The 24,157-nt window shown below is 31.4% G+C and overlaps 1 protein-coding gene across 1 annotated transcript; it reads left to right on the forward strand.

Moving 5' to 3' along the window:
* The first annotated feature begins 21,646 nt into the window (after positions 1–21,646).
* LOC112801387 (uncharacterized) lies at positions 21,647–23,919 on the forward strand. The gene is made up of 3 exons (XM_025844084.3): positions 21,647–22,294; positions 23,113–23,373; positions 23,475–23,919. Exons 1-3 carry the CDS (start codon positions 21,884–21,886, stop codon positions 23,661–23,663), a joined length of 861 nt encoding a protein of 286 aa, XP_025699869.1. The 5' UTR covers positions 21,647–21,883; the 3' UTR covers positions 23,664–23,919.
* Positions 23,920–24,157: the final 238 nt, after the last annotated feature.

Raw genomic sequence — 24,157 nt, forward strand, 5'->3', positions numbered from 1 at the left:
TAAGATTTTAAAATTCACGTGTCGGCGTGTCCCGTGTCGTGTCCGTGTCAGTGTTTGGACATCATAGGTCATGGATAATCTGTAAGCCAAAGAATCAACTGAGACTGGTGTCATGGCTAATCACTTATGACTTAAGTGACTACTAAAAAAAGTCAATTTTATCCATATGTATGCATCTTATCATTTACTTGCTCTTATATAAGTAAGTATGAAATGCTGATCAAAGAATAGACAAAGTTTGCTATGAGCAGTTCGGATACGTCTACTTTATCTCTCAACACATAAGTAAAGAACATAATTAATCCAATGTTAAACTACTTTGGTAATCAAATTTTGAACAATTCAAGAATCTAAGATTTGTCATTCATGCTTCCAAATACATATATAACTCAATCTATTGTCGTTGCCATGCTTAATGTAATGAGTACCTCCTTAGAAGCGCACATTTGAGGGCAATATTTGCACAAAAAAATATTTTATTAATGTATATCGTTACACCTTATTCCCTCAAAAAATTATTTTATTCAATGTTAAAGTAAAACAATTGTGTTATGAAAACTTGAGGAACATAGGTCCAACTATATTATGCAGACATAAAGACAAGGTCTAGAAAGAAGTAATTCATGGCATGAGAAACTAATCATAAAAAGTGATGCAATAAAATTATATCCTTTTTGCCAGTAAACTATAAGAACCACAATATCTACAACTAAGTTAATAACTTATGTAGAGTTAAATTTTGTTTCAAACTATAGTCATTTCCCCTCAATTTCATCTATACCTTACGCATATGGAGTAGTATATAATCACGAGATAAAAGCATAGAGAAAAAAGAAAATCATATTGGTTATGATGGAGTATAACAAAATTTCATCTATACCTCATTGCTTCCTTAATTATGATGGAGTATAACAAAATTTACCTTAACCAATAATCATTCATATAGAAAAAAGGAAATCATATTGGTATACATGTTCATGTTGCAAACATTAGTCCATTAGATAAGTTATGACTACCAAAGCATAAAAGTACATGATATTCTAGTAGATGTGGCCTACCAGAGATGCATTACCTAAATAATGCATAATAAGGTTTAACATATATCCTTTTCCACTAAGGATAACGACATAAAAGATGGAATTAATCACTAAAAGTAGGCTCTAAAGATAGGATACAAAACATGTACCATACTTAACCCTAAAACTAAGTTGATTACAAATGGCAGAGGTAATTCAGACTAACCATACCATGTGGCTCCTAATAACCTTCCTCAAACTAAATGCACTCTCAAATCTTGACTTCAAACCAGGTATAATGTCTCATGATACACATGCAGTAACCTAATCCTTACTTTATCTTCATATTCTACCCAGTGAAGAGTTTTCCTAGTGTTGTCCATGGGAGTGTATTGGTAGATGTAAAAGTGTGAAAAGTGTGAATCATCTACGCCATCTTCTTCAAAATGCCTTTCTTTTATTTGTATTATATATTCATCAACAAAGATGGTAGGAGTAAAGAGAGAGGCAACGCCAATATACATGAACAACCTTGTCCATGCTTGCTCCTCCTTAGTAACAGTAACATGCCAAATAGAAGTGTTGAATACTTCCTCATCATGATTAGATTAGGCAAGGCAAACCTTTTGGTTCAGGAGCATGAGCATATAGCAATGAGCCAAAGCCTGTTGAGGAACGAAAATTTTTTGAAAAGTGTTAGATAATAAGGAGAAGCATACGATATATGGGGATCTTCTTTCAACATCCTCAAATGAGCATGTAACCAATAAATTGATCAATCAAATATAACATATGTAGCATCTAAGGTTACAACATATGGTGGACATGTTATGATCACATTCCAGTTTCTTCTAAAGCCTGTATATATTGAAAGTGTGCATGAAGAACTTTCTGAACTCTATTTGAAAATATAAAGGGCGGCATAATCCAGAGTGTACGAAAAGTACACCAAAACATATAAATATACCAAGTCAGGCTGAAAAATATAAACAGGATCCTGGAGAATTTTTGATTTTCAGCTAACAAGGTTCCAAGATAGCAAGTAAGACTTCTTGCCCATGGAACTGTATCTTATGCAGAGGATCCATTTTCAAAACCTTCATATGTCAGCAAAAAAGGAAAGTGAAATGGCATAGTGTAACCACTCGAAGCATCCATCCTCCTAACCTAATCTACTGAATTCATTAGAGAGGATGGATAGCAAAAAAGGCATCATCAGTGAGTAGCCATGATGTTTTCACCTTTGAGAAACTCTTCTCATAAAGTCATAGCTGCTTAGTTTGGCTCTCCAGTAGAAACAAGTGTTGTGAGCCTTCAAAATGGTTGAAGCATCAGCAAGGTGGAAAATGTTAAACAAACCTCATTTGGGAGCTCGGGCAGGAGAATAGAGATGGGAGGAATATCATTCATTGTGTCTGAGATGTGGGGATTGCAGAAGTTATATATCTAGGAGGGGAAAGATATAGATGCTAGGGATAGGTGTTTTTTCAGTGTATGACTTGTGTTCATGTGCTCTGAGGACTCCTCTTCATTTATAGAGGAGTAGAGAGGAGTATATCATTAATGAGACAATAACTATTTTTTATTTGTATTTATGCATTCATACTAAATAAAAATTGAAAGAGAAGTATATTGCTTAGTCTTTTATAGGTAATATTCAAGGTTGAAAAATTTAGAAGATCTCATAGTTGAAAGGGAAACAACTTTTACGGATACTTTTGGCAGAAAAGTTAGAGTTTCTCAAGCCAATGATGGTGGGCCAACAACTCCCTTAGTCACCTTCTAATGATCAATAAGTAAATAGTATTTTAGCATATCCAAAATAAAGTAATCAATTGACTTTGCATATACAGCTGACAAATATTTTTTCTGTTGAAGCTCACCTCGAGGCTCGCAATGTCGAAATCCCTGGAGAGTAAGTTAAGGTCAATTAGATACAATAGCAAGAAGTTCATATGTCAGCATATGGAAGGCATATTTTAGTGCAATAAAAGCAAGTATTAAATCAAGCTACAAAGCAGGGGACAGATAATCTTGGTGAAGATTCACTATTAATGTTGACATGACTAATAAATCAAGTTTACCCAGGTATGTGTATTCTTCATTCTAGCCCCCTGCTTGATTTGTTTAACTAATGAAAATTTCTAGTTTGCAATGAGTTAAGTCTGACCTTTAAAATAACTTGCCCATGCCATTTGGCTCCTTTAATATAACAAAGCAAGCCCACCATTAGTAATGTGACGGCAAACTTCCAAATTAAATTGTTAAAGAGGCTTGCTAGAAATGACAATAGATAATGATCTTGAATTTTCCATACCTGATTGCAGGATATTCACAGCATGATCTCTACCATTACATTTCTATAAAGGAAGCTAACAAAATGGGATCTAATCTGGCAGTGGTATTACTTCTTCTTCCCATTCCAATGCATTTCGATTGAGTTGCTTCAGTGACTGATTGACCCAGCATGTTGCAAAATGAAAGTAGACTAACTTTGCAAGGTATTAAATTAAAATTAAAATTTAAACTACAATGATTAAATGTATTGTAAAATCTTGAGATTATTGGTTACACTGTGCCGATGGACTTAGTTAAGGGTCTCTAACCACATGCAAGCTTGGTAGCTTTTCACCACAATATATGTCATTCTATAATTCCAAAGATGCTCCATGAGGTACCACACAACATAAATCATAGTGGAGTTTCTACAAAATAAATTTATGCACTTGAAATTGAGTTAATTGTGTTATTTTTATGCAAGTAATTTATGCATTTATCTATAACAAACTTAATTTTGCCTATGAGCCAGCTTAGTCTTAATTTCAAGTTGAAGCTCTGCATATGCATGCCTCTGCTTAGTCTTCATGATGATATTCCAAATATTCCATTTGTTGACAATAAAAATGCCTTCAACAAGCTAAACTATTGCTGGGAAACCAAGAAACAATTTTAGCTTCATTCACTTTTTTGCTTTGCCTGATACCTGTTTCACCAAATTGTCAAGATATCTTAAAGTTATCTAACTTAGCAAACACTCCTCAGTGTAAAACCTAATATTAACTCACTTCTTATAATAAGCTAATTTGAAATGGCACTTGTGATCCACAATGGAAGGGGTTCCATCATCTATTTTTAGTAACTGTAACAACTTGGAAAAAACCATACAGAATAATTTGTAGCTTAATCTAAATGTTGCACGTTATTTTGGGGTTATCATTCAGAACTCTGATCATTCAGAATAGCAATTTTTTCCCTTAATTGCCACAACACTTGGTCAATGTATGAGCTATACTCCCATTGAAGAATTTATTGAGTATAAATGATATTGTTGGAATACTCAAACAATGTGCAAAGATGGAACAATTTAGCTTTCTTTTGTCAATAATATCACATTTCTTTTATGTAAGTAAATACAATCTGAGTAAGAACTGAAATAAGTGATTAAGACTATTCCTAGTTATCCTTATGATAGAGTTTCGATATCTAAATTGAGTTTCCATATATACAATCAATTGGGAAATATTTGTTGCATAATCTGACAGATTTATAATGGTTTAATTAGTATACTTTTCAATGGAAGATTGGAGAGTGATGTGAATGTGCGATAAGGGGAAAGAGTTTTGTGGCGAATGGCTTAATAAATAAGATAACTTATAAGGCTTAAAAGCTCAGACAACATTACCAGATGCAGCAAGGTGCAGATAACGCACCTAAGAACCTAATTAATAAAGTAACTAAATTGAGAAGACATGACACATCACAAAAGAAAGACCATTGAAACAATACACAATGTCAACTACAACCAGATTGAAAGGCTAAAAAACATTAAGCTATAATGCTAACAAAAGATTTGTCTCAAGACAAACTTAAACAATCCAATACTGTAACTTCCATACAAACTTTTCAACCAATCTTTTTTCTTCCACAGTTCCTCTTGAAGGTTTTGTTAGCTGATGCTTGAACATCTAGAAGTAGGGCTGTTTCTACCGTGGAGTCATCAGCTGCATCAGGAGAGGTTCTTTTGGCTGGAGTTTGATAGGAGCTAGCGCCATTGCTCTCAACAGCAGAATCATAAGTTTCACACATACTCCACAATTAGAAACTATCTTCATAGTAGCCTCTTTATTATATATAGTTATCTCTGTTTACCATAGCTAACAATATTATGTGACACGCATAAACTTTTTACCCTTGACAGAGAAACTACAACATGTCCATTGCTATTTTCGTCTATTTCAGCTATAGGGATATTAGCTAGCATCTACAAATATTATAGGAAGCAAGATGAATTTAAGAAATTACGTTAGGTTCAATAATACATTGAACAGTAGAGCAGAGTTTTAGCTCTTATCATAGCATCATGCATTTACAGAAGCATCACAATAAGGGTTGGCCACACCATAACTGGACATGAGGGACTCATCGTCCGAAAGTTTTATGACGCTGTACACCCCATCCACGGCATTGATATTCTTGTATGTGATGCTAAGTTTGAATAAGAACCTTTTGTCAATCATATTCTCCAGAATCCAGGTATTTAAGGTATGACTCTCCTTTCTCCCATTTCTTTACATGGATATTAGAATTTTTTACTCAGCCGCATAAATATATTTGACATGACAAAATTTTTTTAAGCTCGAATCAATTTGACTTACAAATAATTCTTTAACTTTCTCAGTAACCTTTCCTACCATTTGATCTGCTTCTTTGTTCCACACAAAGAGCTTGAGACAACTACTTCCATCAATCATAATTACTTGGAGCCTATACCTGCATCAACATCTCAGCAACACATTACCCCTAACCCTAAAAGATAACTACATGCAACTACACTATATTTGCAAATTGAATATGTAAAGCACGCATTAAGAAAAGATGGAAAATTTGTTGATCTAACAACTAACCTTGGCATAACCTTGAAGCCTACCCGCCTACAATTATCACACTAATACCTATCTTTGCTCTGCGCAACCTTCTTGGGATATGTCTACAACGTATATGACCAATCATCTTTACCAATCTCTAGAGAAACAATGGTCCCAACAATCTAGCATGAGATTTCCTAACAAAAATGGTCTAAGTCAACAATGAAATACTTACGGCCTAAGTTATTAGGTTGCAATCTCACTCAGTCATATTAAGAACCTCTTCTATAGTGCGCACAAGTACAATGTCGGCGTTGATCTCATCTATGACTGAGTATTGAGTTTGAGTTTCCAGCTGACTTATTCGTTGTGAACAGGGAACAAAATCCATTGCCAATATGTGCATATGGCAAAAAAAGTTAACATACATTAATATCATACTCAAAAACGGGTATCTAAATGCAGAATAGACCAAGTATTTGTTCACTAATGACACACCTTTTCTTGAAGTCAATAACCTCAGGAAGGTTTGGATTGAAGTAACATCTAGATACATAGTAGGTGCTTTGAATATTGATAGAACTCAAGTATATATTGGACTTAAAGAGTTGAACCACCATTGTTAAGTTTTTACTTGTGAGGATTTGTACTTGTGAGGAGTTTTCCTAACCTTCCCATTGTTAAACTTCGCAATAAAATTTTGCATACTATAAACAGCATGCTCCTTTATCCTATTATTGAACAATTCCAACGCAGACTTGCAAATGGTTACATGAATTCTACCACCCTGTAAGTTGGATAAAAACAACATGAACACAACTTATTAGTATGCACTTAAAAAGGAGCTGCAAGGTATAAGTATGAATGATGCAAATACCTTCTCATCTTACAAAATCAACTCCAAGCTAAACACCACATTCTTGTTCCATTGATGGGGAAACTCATACAATCGAGCAACCCTCACAACCAAGAATATCAAGCTCAAGCTATAGCAGGTCCAAATAACAATACACATTTATCTTCTGTATAAGCTCTAGGGACCTTATATTTATACACAACTATTTCTCTCACAATGACTATAGTGAGCGGGAAAATCCGTGATTTTTGAATACCCGAGGGAGAACGCCTAAGTAGGAGGTACCAAGTCGAGTGCTTTATTAAACGCAAGTTACTCATCATGCACTGCAAAAGATTCTGCCTGTACAGATATTTTGAATTTTTATAGCACCTCTCACCAAGCAAGCCGTCATATTAGCGTGGTTTTTGAAAGTAACACTGGCAGCCTCGTTCACTACGATGCAATATCAGCGAGAAGCCCTGTTGACAGGAGATCTATTTCTTTTTGGATACGAGCCATGTTGTTATAACATTTTAGTTTCCTTCTCTTTTTGTCATGAGATTAGTTTTTGCCAAACCTTAGCCACATGTCCACCTCGCGCTTGTTTCGCATTTTGAGTGTCATCAAGGGAACCCTCCACTTGCTTCGCATTTTACTCTCCACTTGCCTCGAATTTTAAGTTTCAATGAGTGAACCATCTTTGGCTGCGACGTGTCGTCACCAGGGACTATGCTCAATTGGAGGAAACACTGTGGATTTGCCTTGTTGAGTTAACTGGCTAACTATTATATTTAGAATAGATAAGTAACAAAAAACTTTCGTCTTTAGCAAACGACTTGTCCATTTAATATGATTTTGTGTGTCAATATTTAAATATATATTTAGAAGATACGCAAACATATTTAGAGCAAAATTCGATCTATAGATTTTTTTATTTTTCAAAATAATTTAGTCATTCACAATAAAAAAATAAAAAAAATTCACTTGACACCAAATTACTTGACATCAAATTACAAAATTTTGAGAATGAAAAAAATTTATTTTTCTTAAAAAAATTGCATTAAAATATGATCTCTAAAGTTTGTTTTTTAGAAGATATAATTGAATATCTAGTTCCTTTAGTCATATTTTTAAATCTTTTAAGAATTTATTATCGTTAACATCTTTTGAAATTGTTTCAATCAATGATGTGAATTTTCGGCAATCATTTCAATAATATACTCAATTTTTAAATAATAAATTTAAACATTAATCTATTCTTAATATATAAAAGTAAATTGATAAGTTTACCCACTTTGCTTTTAAGACATCTTTCTCCTCCTAATAATGCCATATCAGCAACATTGTTTACTTAGCAATATTTTAGAATCAACCACTCACTTTTTGCCAAATCAACTATTTCTAAATCAGCTATATATATATATATATATATATATATATATATATATATATATATATATATATATACAAAAAAAAACTAAGAAACACCGGTAAAATCCAACAACTTAACTTTTTTGAAATCAATCCTTATTTCTAAAACAGCAAAAAAACAAATTAACATTTGCCCAAAAAAAATCAGAGAAAACCAAAGAGCCTATTACCTTTCTCACACTTCTCGCTCTCTGGAAACCCTCTTTCTCTCGGTACCTCTTTCTCTCGGTACCTCTCCATACCAAGATCCTATTTCTTGCATCCTCTTGCGGTCCCATGAGCCACTACGTTTTTCTCGAAACAAATTGTCCATCGCGATGTCCATCTCCAGTGGAACCCAATTGCATAAATTGCAGAAACCAGGCCAAAATTCGGCACGGTCACCCTTTCTGTTGCAGTTTCACTTACGCACCGTCCTATCAATCCCTACCGGAGCTCGATTCCGGATCCCAGGACAACGTCACCATCCGGCGCTATTGGTACTGCCAACGTAGGAAATTCATCCCATGTATTTTTCTATAAATTTTCCAATTTGCCATTTACTCTTCTCATTCTGTTGTTCAATAGCATTTTCAATTGCCCTTTTTATTTGTAAGTAATAGTAACTTTTAAATTATGAAATCATTGCAAGTAGCACAGGTTTATGTATTTCTCTTTTTTTAACAGGTTCTGTACAACAGTCATAACCAAAATTAATGTGCATTTAAAATTATTGCTCCCTGTATACTGTCAACTACAACATTTGAGCATCAAAATATAAATTGTTATTCTACATGTGGAGTATTACTTCCACAATTTACATTTATGTGTTCCTCTTTTTTAAACGGATTTTATACAACAGGCACAACCAAAATTAATGTTCACTTAAAAGTATTGCTCCCTGTATAGTGTTGATTACGATATTCAACATCAAAATATAAATTATTATTCTACATGTACAACAATTTGGTTGGAATGGATTATCATTCTTTGACCATGTCTTATTCTCTTTTTTGTAGAAGAATTTTTAGTGGCAATAACAAAGCGGAAGACTTAATACCCAAAATAGCTAAATTAAAAAGGCGGAGAGCAATCCTTGCAAAAAAAAAAAAAAAGGAAGACACGAGGATACGTGCCTTCAACATATGATTATGGAGCTTGGTTTGTTTAACATAATTTTAATTGTACTTTTTTATTTTATTGTAAATTGATTCATAAAGTGATTTTGATGCCTATTTTGAAAATGTAAAAAAATACAATTATTTGGAACACTTAGGTCTATCCAATTTAGACAAGCAAGGATGAGAAAAAAGTAATGTCTGAAGTCAAGGAGGACTACCAATTTAGCTTCCATTTCAGGTTAGTACAAATTGTATTATAACATGTTTTGTTCTGTTTTTTGTATTGATTTTTGGTACTCATGGCTAATTAATAGAAAAAACAATCTGTTGCAATTGCTTAGATCATTATGTAGCATTTAAAGGAAATATTTTACATTATATTTAAAATTCTATCAATGTGTGAAAAAATAGATAATTTTTTTAAAAAAATTTACTTCAATAATAATTTTGTAATCCTTGAGGAGAAATGTCTTAAGTTAAGGAGTATTGTCAATTCAGCTTTCATTTCAGGTGAGTACAAATTATTTAACATGTTTTGTTCTGATTGTTGCTACTTATAGTTAATTAATAGGAAAATCTGTATAGTTTATTGTAATTATTCGCTATCATTATGTAGGATGAAAATGAATTCTTTTGAATTATATTTAAAATCGTATCAATCTGTGAGAAAAGGGATAAATCTTTTTTAAAAAAATCACATCAATAGTAATTTTGCAGTCCGTAGAAAAATATGGCTATGCTTCCAATTTTATTATGTAATATTGTCCAATCCATTAGTTAAATCCAATTGTTGAGAAAGAAATTGAGAAGCCTATTTGTATTTTTAATACTTCTTCATTGTATATTTTCTACTTTCAATTTTATTTCATCGAAATTTTTTGTTTACAAGTAGACAATCATCATCTATTCATAGCTCACTTTCAAGAACTATTGTGGCTGCCACGGTGCATAATTATATTGGTGAGCTTATGTTATAATATAAATCTTGCAACATAATAATATTTATATATTTATTAAGGTTTTATTGTATATCTTCCACTCCACAGATAATACAAATAATGAGATGAAAAAAATACTGTGTTTTCGAGAGGCAAGATGCAAAAGAAGGCAATAATTAAATCAAAAGAGATGTGTTCGATCTACTCAAAATTCAAGTATATCTACGTTTAGCAATAGTTTCTCCCTTTTTTTCCAAAAGTAAATTTTAAATTTCATTACTCATAATTAATTCTTTTCCTTTTTTTAACACTGTAGCATGCAATCCTGAAATTCAACCAACTTCCTTCTCAACGAGGGTTGCTTCTAATCGAGTAAATCAACGCCCAAGTAAGTGGCCAAATTTTTATTTATTTTTTCTTAGCATTATAGCTCAAAATTAAGGCAACTAAATATTCGAGTGAACTCTTTTATTACAAATAATGTTTTATTAAATTGATTCTTTAGGTAATAGGCACTAATTAAATTTGGTTGCAAATATATCATTTAAATTATGTTCTTTATTTGAATTTTTACAGATTTGACTAATGAAGTATGGAATTTTGGAAGACCAACATGCGTTTGTGAGTATTATGGTGCAACACTTTGGTATGAAAAAAGGACCTACAAAACTACAAATACAACTCATCTGAAATTCTCCATTTGCTGCTTGGAAGGAAGAGTCCAATTGCCATTGTTAAAACCCCCCTCCTTCTTTGCTACATAATTTACTAGATTACCATGGAAGCAACATTGCAAAAAATTTTAGGAACCATATTTGCATCTATAATGCAGCCTTTGCTTTTACATCTATGGGTGAAAAAATTGACCATGAAATTAATAAACATGATGGCCCATATACTTTTCACATTAATGGTCAATTTTACCATTTTCTTGGATTTTTGGTTCCTTTAAATAGGAGAAAAGCTAAATTTACACAACTTTATATACATGACATAGATAATGAGATATCAAATAGATTAAGAGTGTTCAACAATGATGATGGGAGTAGCCCCCTTGAAGAGGAAGTTGTGAGAGATCTAATTCGTATGTTTGATAAACATAATGTCTTGGTTCAATCTTTTAGAATGGCTAGAGACAAACATCAAGAAGATGGAATTTGTGATTTCAAACTTTGGTTGATAAGTAAAAGGGCAACAAATGAAAGACAATATAACCTACCTTCTTCTTCAGAAGTTGTAGCACTTTTTGGTGATCAGTACTCTAATGAGGAGGAAAGCCACCGTGATATAGTTATTGAACATAAAAAAGATGGTCTTCAAAGAATAATTGAAATACATCCAAGCTTTATGGCCCTACAATATCTTTTACTGTTTTCATATGGAGAAGATGCCTTCAGGACAGGGATAAGTCATTTTAATAGATGAACAGGTAGAAGGTACAAATAACAAACAATCACTATGAGACAATACTATGCTTTTCGTCTTCAGCAAAGAATTGGAGAATCCCAAACTTTGTTGTGACTTGTGAGGTGAATTTTTATTACAACAATTCATAGTTGATGCTTATGCTTGTATTGAATAAGGGAGACTTCATTGGATTACAAATAATAAAAAACAATTGCGAGTTGAATTGTATAGTGGATTAAGAGAGATGCAATCAATCAATGAGATGTAATGGCAGATAATATTGGCAAAATGACAATATTACCTTCAAATTACAAGGGTGGACCTCGATATCAAGTACAAAACTATCAGATAAATAATTGACTTATTCTATAATTATTTTTGAGAAGTTTTAAGACAACTTAAAAATTAATTAATTATTCTTTGTGCAATATTTTCAAAATCAAATATTGATAGTGTACAATTATTGCAATTTTCCTAATTTAAAATATTGATTGCTAATATTATGGTTAATTAAAAAATTTATTTCATTTATGTACAGGATGCAATGGCAATATGTCTCTATGTTGGATATTCAGACTTATTTCTAACTTTTACTTGTAATTCAAAGTGGTCTGAAAATAATTATATGCTGGAAGATATTGAAGGAAAAAAAACGTTGTTAGACCTGACATTGTCAGTAATGTTTTCTCTATAAAGTTAATAGAGCTCATCAATGATATTAAACGTCGACATATATTTAGGAGAGTCACTGCCGATAATGTATCTATTTATTACTTTAATATTTTACTCATGTTATTTACATCTATTTTTCGGAATAAAATACCCAGATATAATATTTACCCATTCTTGCAAATGAATCTGTTACCACATAAGCAAAATTTTAATCTTACATGAATGATCTATCGAATGTGCAATTTAGGAGAAAATATTTATAAAGGCTTTTTTTCATAGATAAAATTTAAATTTTATTTTAAAAATCCATCATTAAATGATAGACAACACTCTCCAACTTAATGGTTCATGGACCTTGTGGGATTTTAAACCGTAATTCTCCATGCATGATTAATGACAAATGCTCAAAGCATTATCCGAAAAGATTTTATGATAGTACATCATTTGATAATGATGGATTCCCTATATACATGATGAGAGATAATGGCAGATATATATTGAAGAATGGTGTCCAAATTGACAATCGTCATGTCGTTCCATATAACAGGAATCTTTTGGTCAAGTATGACGCCCATCTTAACGTAGAGCTTTGTAACTGATCTAGATCGGTCAAATATTTATTCAAATATATCAATAAAGGACCTAATCGTGCTACTGTAGTTATCTCAGATGAACAAAATTCTGCCTCCACATCTAAAACTAGAATTGAGGAGCATGATGAGATAAAGGCATACTTTGATTGTAGATATATTTCTACTGTCGAAACTACTTGGAGAATTTACCAATTTGATATGTTTTTATCGAGAACTAGCTGTAGAGCATTTATCATTCCGCTTTCCTTATCAACAACCAAATTATTTCCAAGGACATATGTCACTTGACAACATTATGAGTCATTCAAGAATTGAGGCAACAATGCTTACTGAGTGGATGAAAGTGAATTCTGAGGACATTGAGACCAGACAACTAACATACTCTGAATTCCCTATAAAATATGTTTGGAATAAGAAGGAAAAGTTGTGGATAAGAAGACGTAGACGTAGATGTATTGGATGAATGTACTATGTGCCTCTACCGCTGGAGAAAAATATTATTTGCGTATGCTACTCAACATTGTTTGAGGAAGTTACTCTTATGAACAAATAATAATAGTAGATGGTATTTTATACGACACTTTCAAAAATGCATGCTATGCACTTGGATTATTAGAAGATGATAAAGAATGGGATGAATGCCTTAAAAAAGCTTTGATGTGGGGTACAGGAAACCAGCTTCGCCAATTATTTTCCACCATTTTAGTGCACTGTGAAGTGGTTGATCCATCACCTTTGGAAATCAAATCGGAAGTTACTTTCAGAGGATATTTTATACAAGTAGTGCCGCTTATTAGATCTCCCAAACCTACAGTTGTTAGATGAACAGTTACAAAACTATTTTCTTTTAGAGATTGAGCAAGTTCTAAGAAAGATGGGAAAATCATTAGAAGATTATTCAGGAATGCCAATTCCTAATGACACATTAATGAGCGAAATGAACAACCGTCTTTTTTTTTAAGAGTTAAACTATGACAGGATAAAAATACATCATGAATATGTTCAACTATTATGTGGTTTAAACTTAGACTAAAAAGGAATTCATGATATTGTACTTCAATCTATTGATTTGAGTTTGGGCAAGTTGTTCTTTGTAAGTAGTTCAGGAGAAACAGGAAAAACATATCTCTAGAGAATACTCCTAGTAAAAGTCAGGTCCAAAGAAAAAAATAGTAATTGTTGTTGCTACTTCTGGTATTGCTGCTTTACTTCTACCGGGTGGTCGAACTGAAAATACCTTTGGACCCAACAGAAGAAACAATATGTGACATAAAAAAAGGCACACAACTTGCTAAGTTGATCATGCAAACATCTTTAATCATTTGGGATGAGGCGCCAATGACAAATAAATATTGCTTCGAAGCTGTAGACAAAAGCCTTCGTGATATTATCAAAGTGTCCGAGAAGAATTGTCAACAAAGCCTTTTGGAGGGATAACTAATGTGTTAGGAGGCGATTTCAGGCAAATGCTGCTAGTTATTCTCAAGGGTGATAGACAAGACACCATTTAGGCATGTATTAAGACTTCTTATCTTTGGCAAGTTTGTGAGGTCTGTTCACTACAACAAAACATGAGGTTAAAGGCAGATAATTTAAATTTTACATCAAAAGAACAGATGAAACACTTTGCATATTGGATTCTTGATATTGAAAATGGAAAACATTGCCCGGATAGTGGAGAAGCATTGATGATTAAAAATATTGATAGTGGTATTCGCTCTATTGTTAACAACATATATCAAGATTTGGAGGGTTATGTTGGAGAATTAGATTTCTTAGTGCCTAAAACAATCTTAACTCCAACAAATGAGATAGTTAATCTAATAAATGACCATATATTAGAAAGGATACCAGCTAAAGAAAGCATTTATTTCTCTTCTGATTTAATTTGTAAAGTAAATTTTCATGTTGAAGATCAAGACCTACTTTATTCAATAGAATTCCTTAACACACTTAAATTTTCAGGATTTCCACCGCACACACTAAGGTTGAAAAAAGGAGTGGCAATAATGCTTCTTAGAAATCTAAACCAGGGATTTGAATTATGCAATGGCACAAGACTAAAAATCACACAACTTAAAAAATGATTTATTGAAGAGAAAATTTTGAATGGTTCAAGTGTGGGAAAAAAGTTCTAATTCCAAGAATTACATTGTCTCCTTCAAAATCTAAGTGGCCATTTGTCTTAAAAAGGAGACAATATCTTATATCAGTATGCTTTGTTATGACAATTAATAAAAGTCAAGGACAATTCCTTCAACATGTTGGGGTATACATTCCAAAGCAAGTATTTATTCATGGACAACTATACGCCGCCGTGTCAAGGGTCACAACTAGAAACAGTCTGCGTATTCTCACCATTGACAAAGACCAACCAACAAACAACACAATCTTAAATATTGTGTACAAAGAAATTTTGTAGTAGGTTTTCCTGAATTTATACAACATTAAGGTAATTTTATATAAAAAATATTAATATAATTAACCTATCTTTTATCTTTTTTATTCATAAATTTATCTTTTACCAGTCGTTTATGCTTGCAGTACTTAATTCCATAGCAATGGCATTTGAATAAACTCATGAGAATATATCTTTTATAAAGTAAGTCATCTCTTAAATATTGTGAGTCAACGAGTAATTTCATACTAAACTCTTTTGAACAAACTTGCGATAATATATTTCTTCTTAAGTAATCAGTTTCTTACGTCTGGAGTAATGTTCATACTTCTTTCTTTTGAAATCCTTTATACATGTTTTCTGTGAAAATGGTTGTATCTATAAATATGACACGCTTCAGATTAAGAAGGTTGAACTCCACAATGCTCCAACTAATCCGAAAATTGAATCTCAATACTTTTTTTAGACACAACATATATAAGCATCGGGTGAATTTAAGGATATTAGATATTTTTTCCTCTTAACTTTGTACATTATACTTCCAAATTTATTTATACATAATGCTACAGATTTTTTTTTTTTTTTTGCAAAATTCTTAATCACATAATCTATAAACCATAATTTTAATCACTTAAAATTGGTTTTTAAAATTTATGCAATATTCTTAATCACATATAACAATTTTACTGGGTCAAAGTTGCATTTAAAGCTTAATGAAGTAATATGCAATAATAATGATATAAATTTATTTACTAACTAATAAATTATTATAACAATATTAATTGTAAATGTAGTAAAATTAAAAAAGAAATAGTGGTATAAATATGTGTATGTATAATCCCCTGTTTTGCTTACACTTTTTCCCTTTTTTTAAATAAATATACCAAAATAAAAAGTATATCTAATAATGACAATATATTAAAAAGTATATACAAGTAATAAGAAAGTATAAACTATAAGTAATAAGTATTTAATTATAGCTAATAAAAAAGTATTCTATTACATACATAATTTCACACACACACACACACACATATATATATATATATATATATATATATAAGTAATCGAAATATATATAAATTAGGGTGCAAAATTACTAATGATAATAATTAGAAATTAATAGTATCTAACTAAATTTGTAATCTACAAAGACGTCGTATCCATATTCCTATATTTATTATATCTTACTGTTATAAACAATACAATAAATTTATAATCCGAATAATTAATTTATTAATTTCTATAAATAACTCATTAAATGTAATAAACATCCATATTACAAATGTCATAATAATATTATTAATCATAATAAATTTTACGTTACAAATATTCAAAGTTTATACAATTTGAATTACTTATAAACGTCTCTTATCACTATTTCTTTAAATAACATCAAATTTAGCACAAGAAATTTATTTTCAAACTATACAACATCTCAAACTTACTCGATAGAGTATCATTCTTTGGAAAATATCACCAAAAAAATAAACAATTAGTTTATCAAAGTTTGCATGATTCGTCTATGAAAAAATTAATACCCACAAATGAAGAGGAGCCTCTTTGCTTAGAAATGATTATATTAGATGAAAATGTACAAAACAAACATATTTATTATATTTTTAAATTAAATTTACAAAATAAATACTTTAATTATTTTTACTTTTTATACTTTTTATATTATTTTATAATATTTTATATATAATTGTATTTTAATATTGTTACAATTATACTTCTTTCAATATGCTATTCATTATTCCTTTTCTAATAACTAAAAAAATAAATGTAATTAATTTTTTAACTAATTATTAATTATGATTTACTAACACTGCAGGAAATACCTCTTCATATAATTGTGAAGAAAAATATAATGAACAAATTCAAACATTTGTTACAAGAAGAAAAGTATATACTATAAAAAATTTAAAAATAGAAGATGCAAATAATTTGTATAGACCAATTAAAGGTACAATGAAAGCAAACTTTTTACTCACAACTGTTGTGAAAGAAATTAAAGATGCAGTTTTAAACATTCTCCAACACTATTTTGAATTTGCATCACTTGAAATATTGTCTGACAAAATGGATCAAAGAAAAATATTAACAGATAATTTAACTTTATACTATGTCAATTATTTTTATTAAAACTAACTTATTCAAAAAAAAATTCTACACATTTTTATTCTTTTTATTATAGATGTCATTGAAAAACTGCATGCACTAAAAAAAGAAAAACAAGTAGATGTTAAAGAAAAATCCACAAAAATACGAAGAATAAAATTGATACTTAAAGGATAAAAAAATATACAAGCATTTCATTTGTCATTTGCATATATAGTTATTAACAAAATACTAATAATTTTAGGAACATCATGTTAAAAGTCACATTGTGAAGAAATCTCTTAAGTCAGATAAATAGAAATTATAACACAAATAAAAGGCCAAAAAATTGTTGCACTTATATCAACATTGGTTAGTAAATATAAAGATACGATCTTTTTCAAAAATATTTATATCTATTATTTTTCTTAATTCAAACAATTATATTTTATATAATGCATTAAATGAGACAAATACAACACAATCTTATTTTATATAACTTATTAAATTATAATATTTTAGGTGATTATTCGGTCAGCACAACTTCGAGTACACAAATCTATATCAATCCATAAATTGAAGAATTCGCACAGCTGACATATGGGTATTTCATAACTAATAAGTCTCTAAAAAATTAATTCATTTATTTAATTATTCAATTTAACAAATATAAAAAAATCCTAAATAAAACTGATCAACATGAAGAAGTAATGGAGATATCAAGCCAAGACAATGCCAACACAAATCTTCATAACAGAATGATTAGAAATCGAATAACTATCCAAGATCTAATGGTCATGCAATGGGAATCTAATGATCAGGTATGATAAAAAAAAACTCACAACATGCATTATACATTCATACTTACACAAATAGCATATACCTAATGATAATATAAATTGAATTTTGGAATAGGAAAAGATCTTCACAATTTTAGCAACTATAAGGCTATGTTTGGTTGAAAGGAAAGAAATAGAGAGGAAGGAAATAGAAAGGAAAGAAAGGAAAGGAAAGAAATTGAGTGGATTTTTATTTTCTTTAGATGTGTTTGGTTGGAAGGAAAATAAGAAGGAAAGAAATGTTACAAAAAGATAATTTTACCCCTATATTATAATATATATTGAAAAAAGTGAAGGGGTAGTATTGGAAGTAGAGAGAGAAACATTAGTTTTCTCTCCATTTTCTTTCCAATGTTGGAGAGAAAAAAATTGGTGGGCCCCACCAGTTTTTTTTCCATCCATTTTCTTTTCCCTCAGTTTTCCTCTTCAACCAAACAATGAAAAATAATCATTTTCCTTCCTATTTTCTTTCCTCCCTTTTCTTTCCTTCCATTTTCCACTCAAACAAACATAGCATAAATGAAATTGATGACAAATTTTGATGGAACTATGTTGACGTAAAAAGTGTCAGAAGAAAGCATATAAAAAAGAGATAACCATATTTGTGACACATGTAATCAAACACCACAATATCCAACAATAAGGTAACTCTATATACTTTTCATAATTCCATCTATCAAATTATTAGTTAGGGATAAGTATTAATTTGATCCCTAATATTTAAGCTCAGAATCGAAATCGTCCCCAACGTAATTTTTTATTTAGAATCGTCCTTAACGTTTTATTTCGTATTAAAATCGTCCTTTTAACTTTTTACGGACAAAAACACCCTTTACCGCTACCAGCACCTTTACCACCACTAGCATCTCCGTTACTCCACCACCACCACCTCCCTTATTCCCATCAATACAATAATCAGAATCAAAATCAAATTCAGAAGCAGAAACAACATCAAATTCAACAAAATCAAATTCAACAATATTAAATTCAACAACAAAATCAAAATCAAAAGTAGAAACAAAACAAAAGCAAATGCAGAAGCAGAAGAACATGCAGATGCAGAAGAAGAAGCAGATGCAGATGCAGATGCAGATGTAGAAGCAGAATCAGAAGCAGATGCAGAAGAAGAAGCAGATGTAGAAGTCAAAGCAGAACCACCGGCACCACCCGTGCCTCTTCCCCTTCCGTCACTGTCTCACGCTTCGTCCTTTCTCCTTCCTTGTGCATCTCCCTCTCTTCGCTGTTCTGTTTCCCCGACGGCAGCTCGTGGGCGAATCGGTAGCAACGGCCCAATGGCGTGATCTCCCTCCAAGGCCCGATGATGACGCGACGGCGGCGACGAGCCCTAGCAGCGTCGGCGCATCTCCTTTCCCTCTTCTCTTCTCCCCCGTCGTAGCCCCTCTCTCCTTTTTTTTTCTTTCTTTCTTTTGGTGGTGGGATAAATGGTGATTCCCGATAGCAACGGCGACGACGGCTCCAAGCTTCGCCGGCGCCATCCCCCTTCCCCTTTCCCCGGCACCTTTCCCTTTTCCTTTCTCCTGTCCCCTGCGTTCTTTTCTCTTTTTTTTTTAAGTTTTATAATTTTTATTTATTAGAATAGGTGAAATTTAGTAATAAAATTAAAAATTTTATTAAAAAGGACGATTTTAATATAAAATAAAACATTGAGGATGATTATAAATAGAAAATTATGTTGGAAACGGTTTCGATTCTAACCCTAAACGTTATGGACCAAAATAATACTTATCCCTTATTAGTTACTAACCCAATACTTATTTTAGGTTCAGAATTCAATTAAAGGTTTTATATCAAAGTGCTACAACAATTTTTGTACTATTTGATGGAAAAGCAAAAATATTGTTGGTATAATTGCTTTAAATCTAATGACACTCCAAAAAAATAATGACATTGAAGGCCTAATTAAAAAATTTGTGCAACCTAACACTTATATTTGGAATCAAAGTAAATGATTTTAATCTCAAAGAAGGTTCTCAACAATACATTGTTACCAAATCATTTGTTCTAACAAAAAACACTGAACCTCAACACCCATTACAACAAATAAAACAGGTAATACTCCAAAAAAAAATCATTTATTCAAGACATCATTTTTATTTCTAATTTAAATTGATTATAGGAACCAACTTCCCCAACACTATTATCATCCGACAAATATCACATACCCATCAAGAGATTAAAGAGAAAGAAAATCATACAAATTTAAGACACATCTTCGAAAGAAGAACATACATGTAAAGATGGAACAAGCAACACAATAGAAAGTACATACAACTCAATAATTCATAAAGAACATGCTTTCACAAGAACCTACAATAAAAAAAAGAAAGCAACAACTCTAACAACAACCAATAAAGAAAAAAGGAGAACGAGCGCCATATAAGAAGACTAAGTCTATCAACTAAAACAAATGCAAAAATCAAACCACCAAATAAAAATATTACTTTTTACAACTCCAACATCCAAATCTTTTGTACTATAAATTTTTTTAAATAAAACACCTTTTAAATTTAACTTTAATTTACACATATTTAATTTAATTATACAAAAATAATAATTTTTAATATTTATTATATACCATCATTAATTTACCATCTTGCACATCGCACATATTTCATTCTAGTTATTTATAATAACTAAAAAACACATAATTAAATATTCGTGTATGTCCATACATAAATAGTTTTATATGTATATATATGACCGTAATAAATTTAAAAATTATTTATTTTTAATAATATAATCATACTCGATTAAATATTTGTATAAAATTTTTACATAATAGTGCATGAAAATTAATTTTTATTTGCTACTATTTCACTTTCACATGTTAATAATAACATAAAAAAATTGGATTATATTTATACAATTTTAACAAATAATAAAAACTGATTGCAAATGATAAACAAGAAATAATTATACGCTTAGTCTATTAATATACTAATATTTTTTAACACTTTAATAAGTAAATAAAAAAATAAAATTTAGGTGCTTCAAAAGTAACTCAAATGTTTTTTGCGCTCTGAACCATTAAATGCTTAGCACAACAGTATTATAGATTTATCATTATTTCAAATTTAAATTAAGAAAGGAAAGTAAAAATTAACTTCAAAATGAATTATATAAAAAGATATTTCAGAATAATTATGATACATGTATAAAAAAATTAATAACTAAACAAACACTGATATAAAATATATTTAAAAATGAATTAAATAGTATATATTTATAAATAAATATATAATAATTAATTTAGTAGTTTTATTTATTTTTTATATTGATTATATTAATATAAATTTATTCATCTTATGTTCTAAAAGTATATGTTAAGTTTATATATTAAATTTTTTTATTAAAAATATAAAAAAATTTAAGTTTCTGATGTATTTATTTTGTATTTGTTAAATAAAAATATTTAAAATTTTTTGGTTGAGAGGATAAGAAATAACCTATAACATAATGCATTAAGGTAGTTGGTAGTTACACTTACATAAGAACACTGCAATTTAGAGTTTGATGTGGATGAATGAATAAAATGGTGCCAAGCATTAACACTACAATTGTGGTTCATAATTCATAACTTATTGGCTATTGCATTATCCTCTCTGTGTGGTGCTGCTTCATGACTTCACTTTCTCTCTCACACACACACCTTCCTCCTTCCACTGATGGCCATGGCCACCACCAATCCTTTCTCCCTCTCTTCCTCCAAATCCCACTTTCCCGCTCCTTTCTCTTCTTCTCCTTCTCGCAACCGCAAACACCCCTTTCTTCTCTGCCACCGCCATCACACCAACTCTCTTCTGCTCTGCTACTACCCTAGGTCTTCTTCTCGCCGACGAGTGGCGTGCAAGGCCGCCCAGGTTTCCATCGCGGAGGAGTCCTCGTCGTCGGGAGGGGAGAATTGGGTGCCGGTGGTGCCGCTGGGGGCTCTGCCGAAGGGGGAGCGGCGCGTGATAATACAGGAGGGAGAGACGATTCTGCTGCTTTGGTACAAAGATGAGGTCTTTGCAATCGAGAATCGTTCTCCTGCTGAAGGCGCTTACAGCGAGGGTTTGCTCAATGCCAAGCTCACGCAGGTCCTGCTTCTTCTGTTTTCTACTTTCTTACGCAATTCAATTCTATCTAGCTTAGGGTTTTTGCATCATTATAGTGAATTGTTCGTAGTTGCTGCTAAAGATGTGAGCTTGGTTAGTTCTGTTGCTCTAGAATTTAACTTCAGTTTTTTTCTTTTAGAACTGGTTAATTGTGAATTAAGATTCAAATAGAATTCAATTCAGTTCATGAGGTCTCATTAGATGATGAAATTATTGTTAAACTAAAGGATTCAATTCATGATGAAGTTACATTCCAAACTAACAAAGGTTTGACGGATTATATAAGGAAGATGAATGTGAAAGGAAACTGAATAGAGAGATTGTATTGCATTATGATATTCGCTGTGCACAATTGATTATATATGAGGAAAGGAAAAAACCGTCCTAACTACTCAGAGATTCTGTTATACCAGAATTAGCAATAACAGAATAGCTTGTGACTTAGTCATTAAGTAACAGAATTAACTACCCTACTGATTATTTCTTGATCACTAACTGCACTCTCGTTATCATTCTTGGTGTGTACTCTATTAAGGTTTAACTCATAACAGAAGAAATATTAAATTTCGGTGAATTGAATTATATCCAATTATGCATTCCAAACTCCCTCTCTATGCACACTCTGCATTGGATGAGATCATTCTTATTTCCGGTTTGAAAATTTTTGTAAATATGGAACCTTTGGACAAGTTTTGTGAGATGAATATAGACTATATTGATCCATGCAAATTAACTCACGATTCTGGCTAGTTTGACTTGGAAACAAGCTAATCTTTTTCCATTTTCTTTCTACTTTTCAGGATGGATGCATAGTTTGCCCAACAACTGATAGCACATTTGATCTAAGAACAGGAGAAATCAAGGAATGGTATCCCAAAAATCCTGTTCTGAGAGTTCTCACGCCTGCTCTCAGGTCACTCTTTGTGTATCCTGTGAAAACAGATGAACAGAATATATATATCAGCATGAGAGGAGGTGTGACATCTGACGCCTCGGCCGAAATTGTCTTCAGTGGGAAGGCTCAACCCGGTTTAACAGCGAGCGATGTCAATGTCGATGAGGTAACAAATAACATTGACATTCTGTTTTTATTGTTAACTTTGGACCCATGCAAATTACATTTTTATCTTACTGCTTCCATGATTTGTGTGTGTGATTATAGGTTAGAATGGTTGTTGACGAGGATTCAGAGGGATTTGGTTTTACTGGTAAAAATGAATTGATAAATGGGAAAGCAGCTGTTATTGGCTTCCTTTTGTTGTTGGATTTTGAGCTATTAACAGGCAAGGGTCTTTTGAAGGGAACAGGCTTCTTGGACTTCATATATTCAGTATCTAATGCTCTCAACTAGATATTGTCATTGTTGTCGTCATCACCGTCACCATTTATGTGCATTTCCAAGACATAGCAACATTATACATTTATAATTATATCCTTTTTTTTGTCATCACAATTTGCTTTGGGACACCCTATATCTCATAGTGTATATCTGCAACCTTTCTTTCTTTTTCTTATTTTTTGTTCCCTCTTAACTCACTTTCTGCCTCAATGTCACTGATTGTACACTACTCATAATTTGTAATTCAAAAGGTGACAAAGTGATTCCAGAGTTTGTGTTTTTTATCCTTATCAACTTTTTCAATAATGGATAATCATGTTCTCTAGAATCTGATTTATATTGCAATTAACAAAATTAAGCAGGCAATATAAAACACAGGAATATGGGTGGTTGAACAAGCAGTCATCAATAGCATAGCAAAGAAGTCACAAATTCACCATGTAGCAAATGTGATATGCCAAAAAGTCATCAATTCCATTACAATATCTATTCTCTAGGATCTAGAT

The sequence above is a fragment of the Arachis hypogaea genome, chromosome 5, assembly GCF_003086295.3.
Source record: "Arachis hypogaea cultivar Tifrunner chromosome 5, arahy.Tifrunner.gnm2.J5K5, whole genome shotgun sequence".
Classification (NCBI taxonomy): domain Eukaryota; kingdom Viridiplantae; phylum Streptophyta; class Magnoliopsida; order Fabales; family Fabaceae; genus Arachis; species Arachis hypogaea.

Coding starts and splice junctions, on each gene's coding strand:
- LOC112801387 (XM_025844084.3), top strand. CDS start 21,884: ATGGCCATGGCCACCACCAATCCTTTCTCCCTCTCTTCCTCCAAATCC. Junction 22,295..23,112: donor TCAATGCCAAGCTCACGCAG/GTCCTGCTTCTT, acceptor TCTACTTTTCAG/GATGGATGCATAGTTTGCCC. Junction 23,374..23,474: donor GCGATGTCAATGTCGATGAG/GTAACAAATAAC, acceptor GTGTGATTATAG/GTTAGAATGGTTGTTGACGA.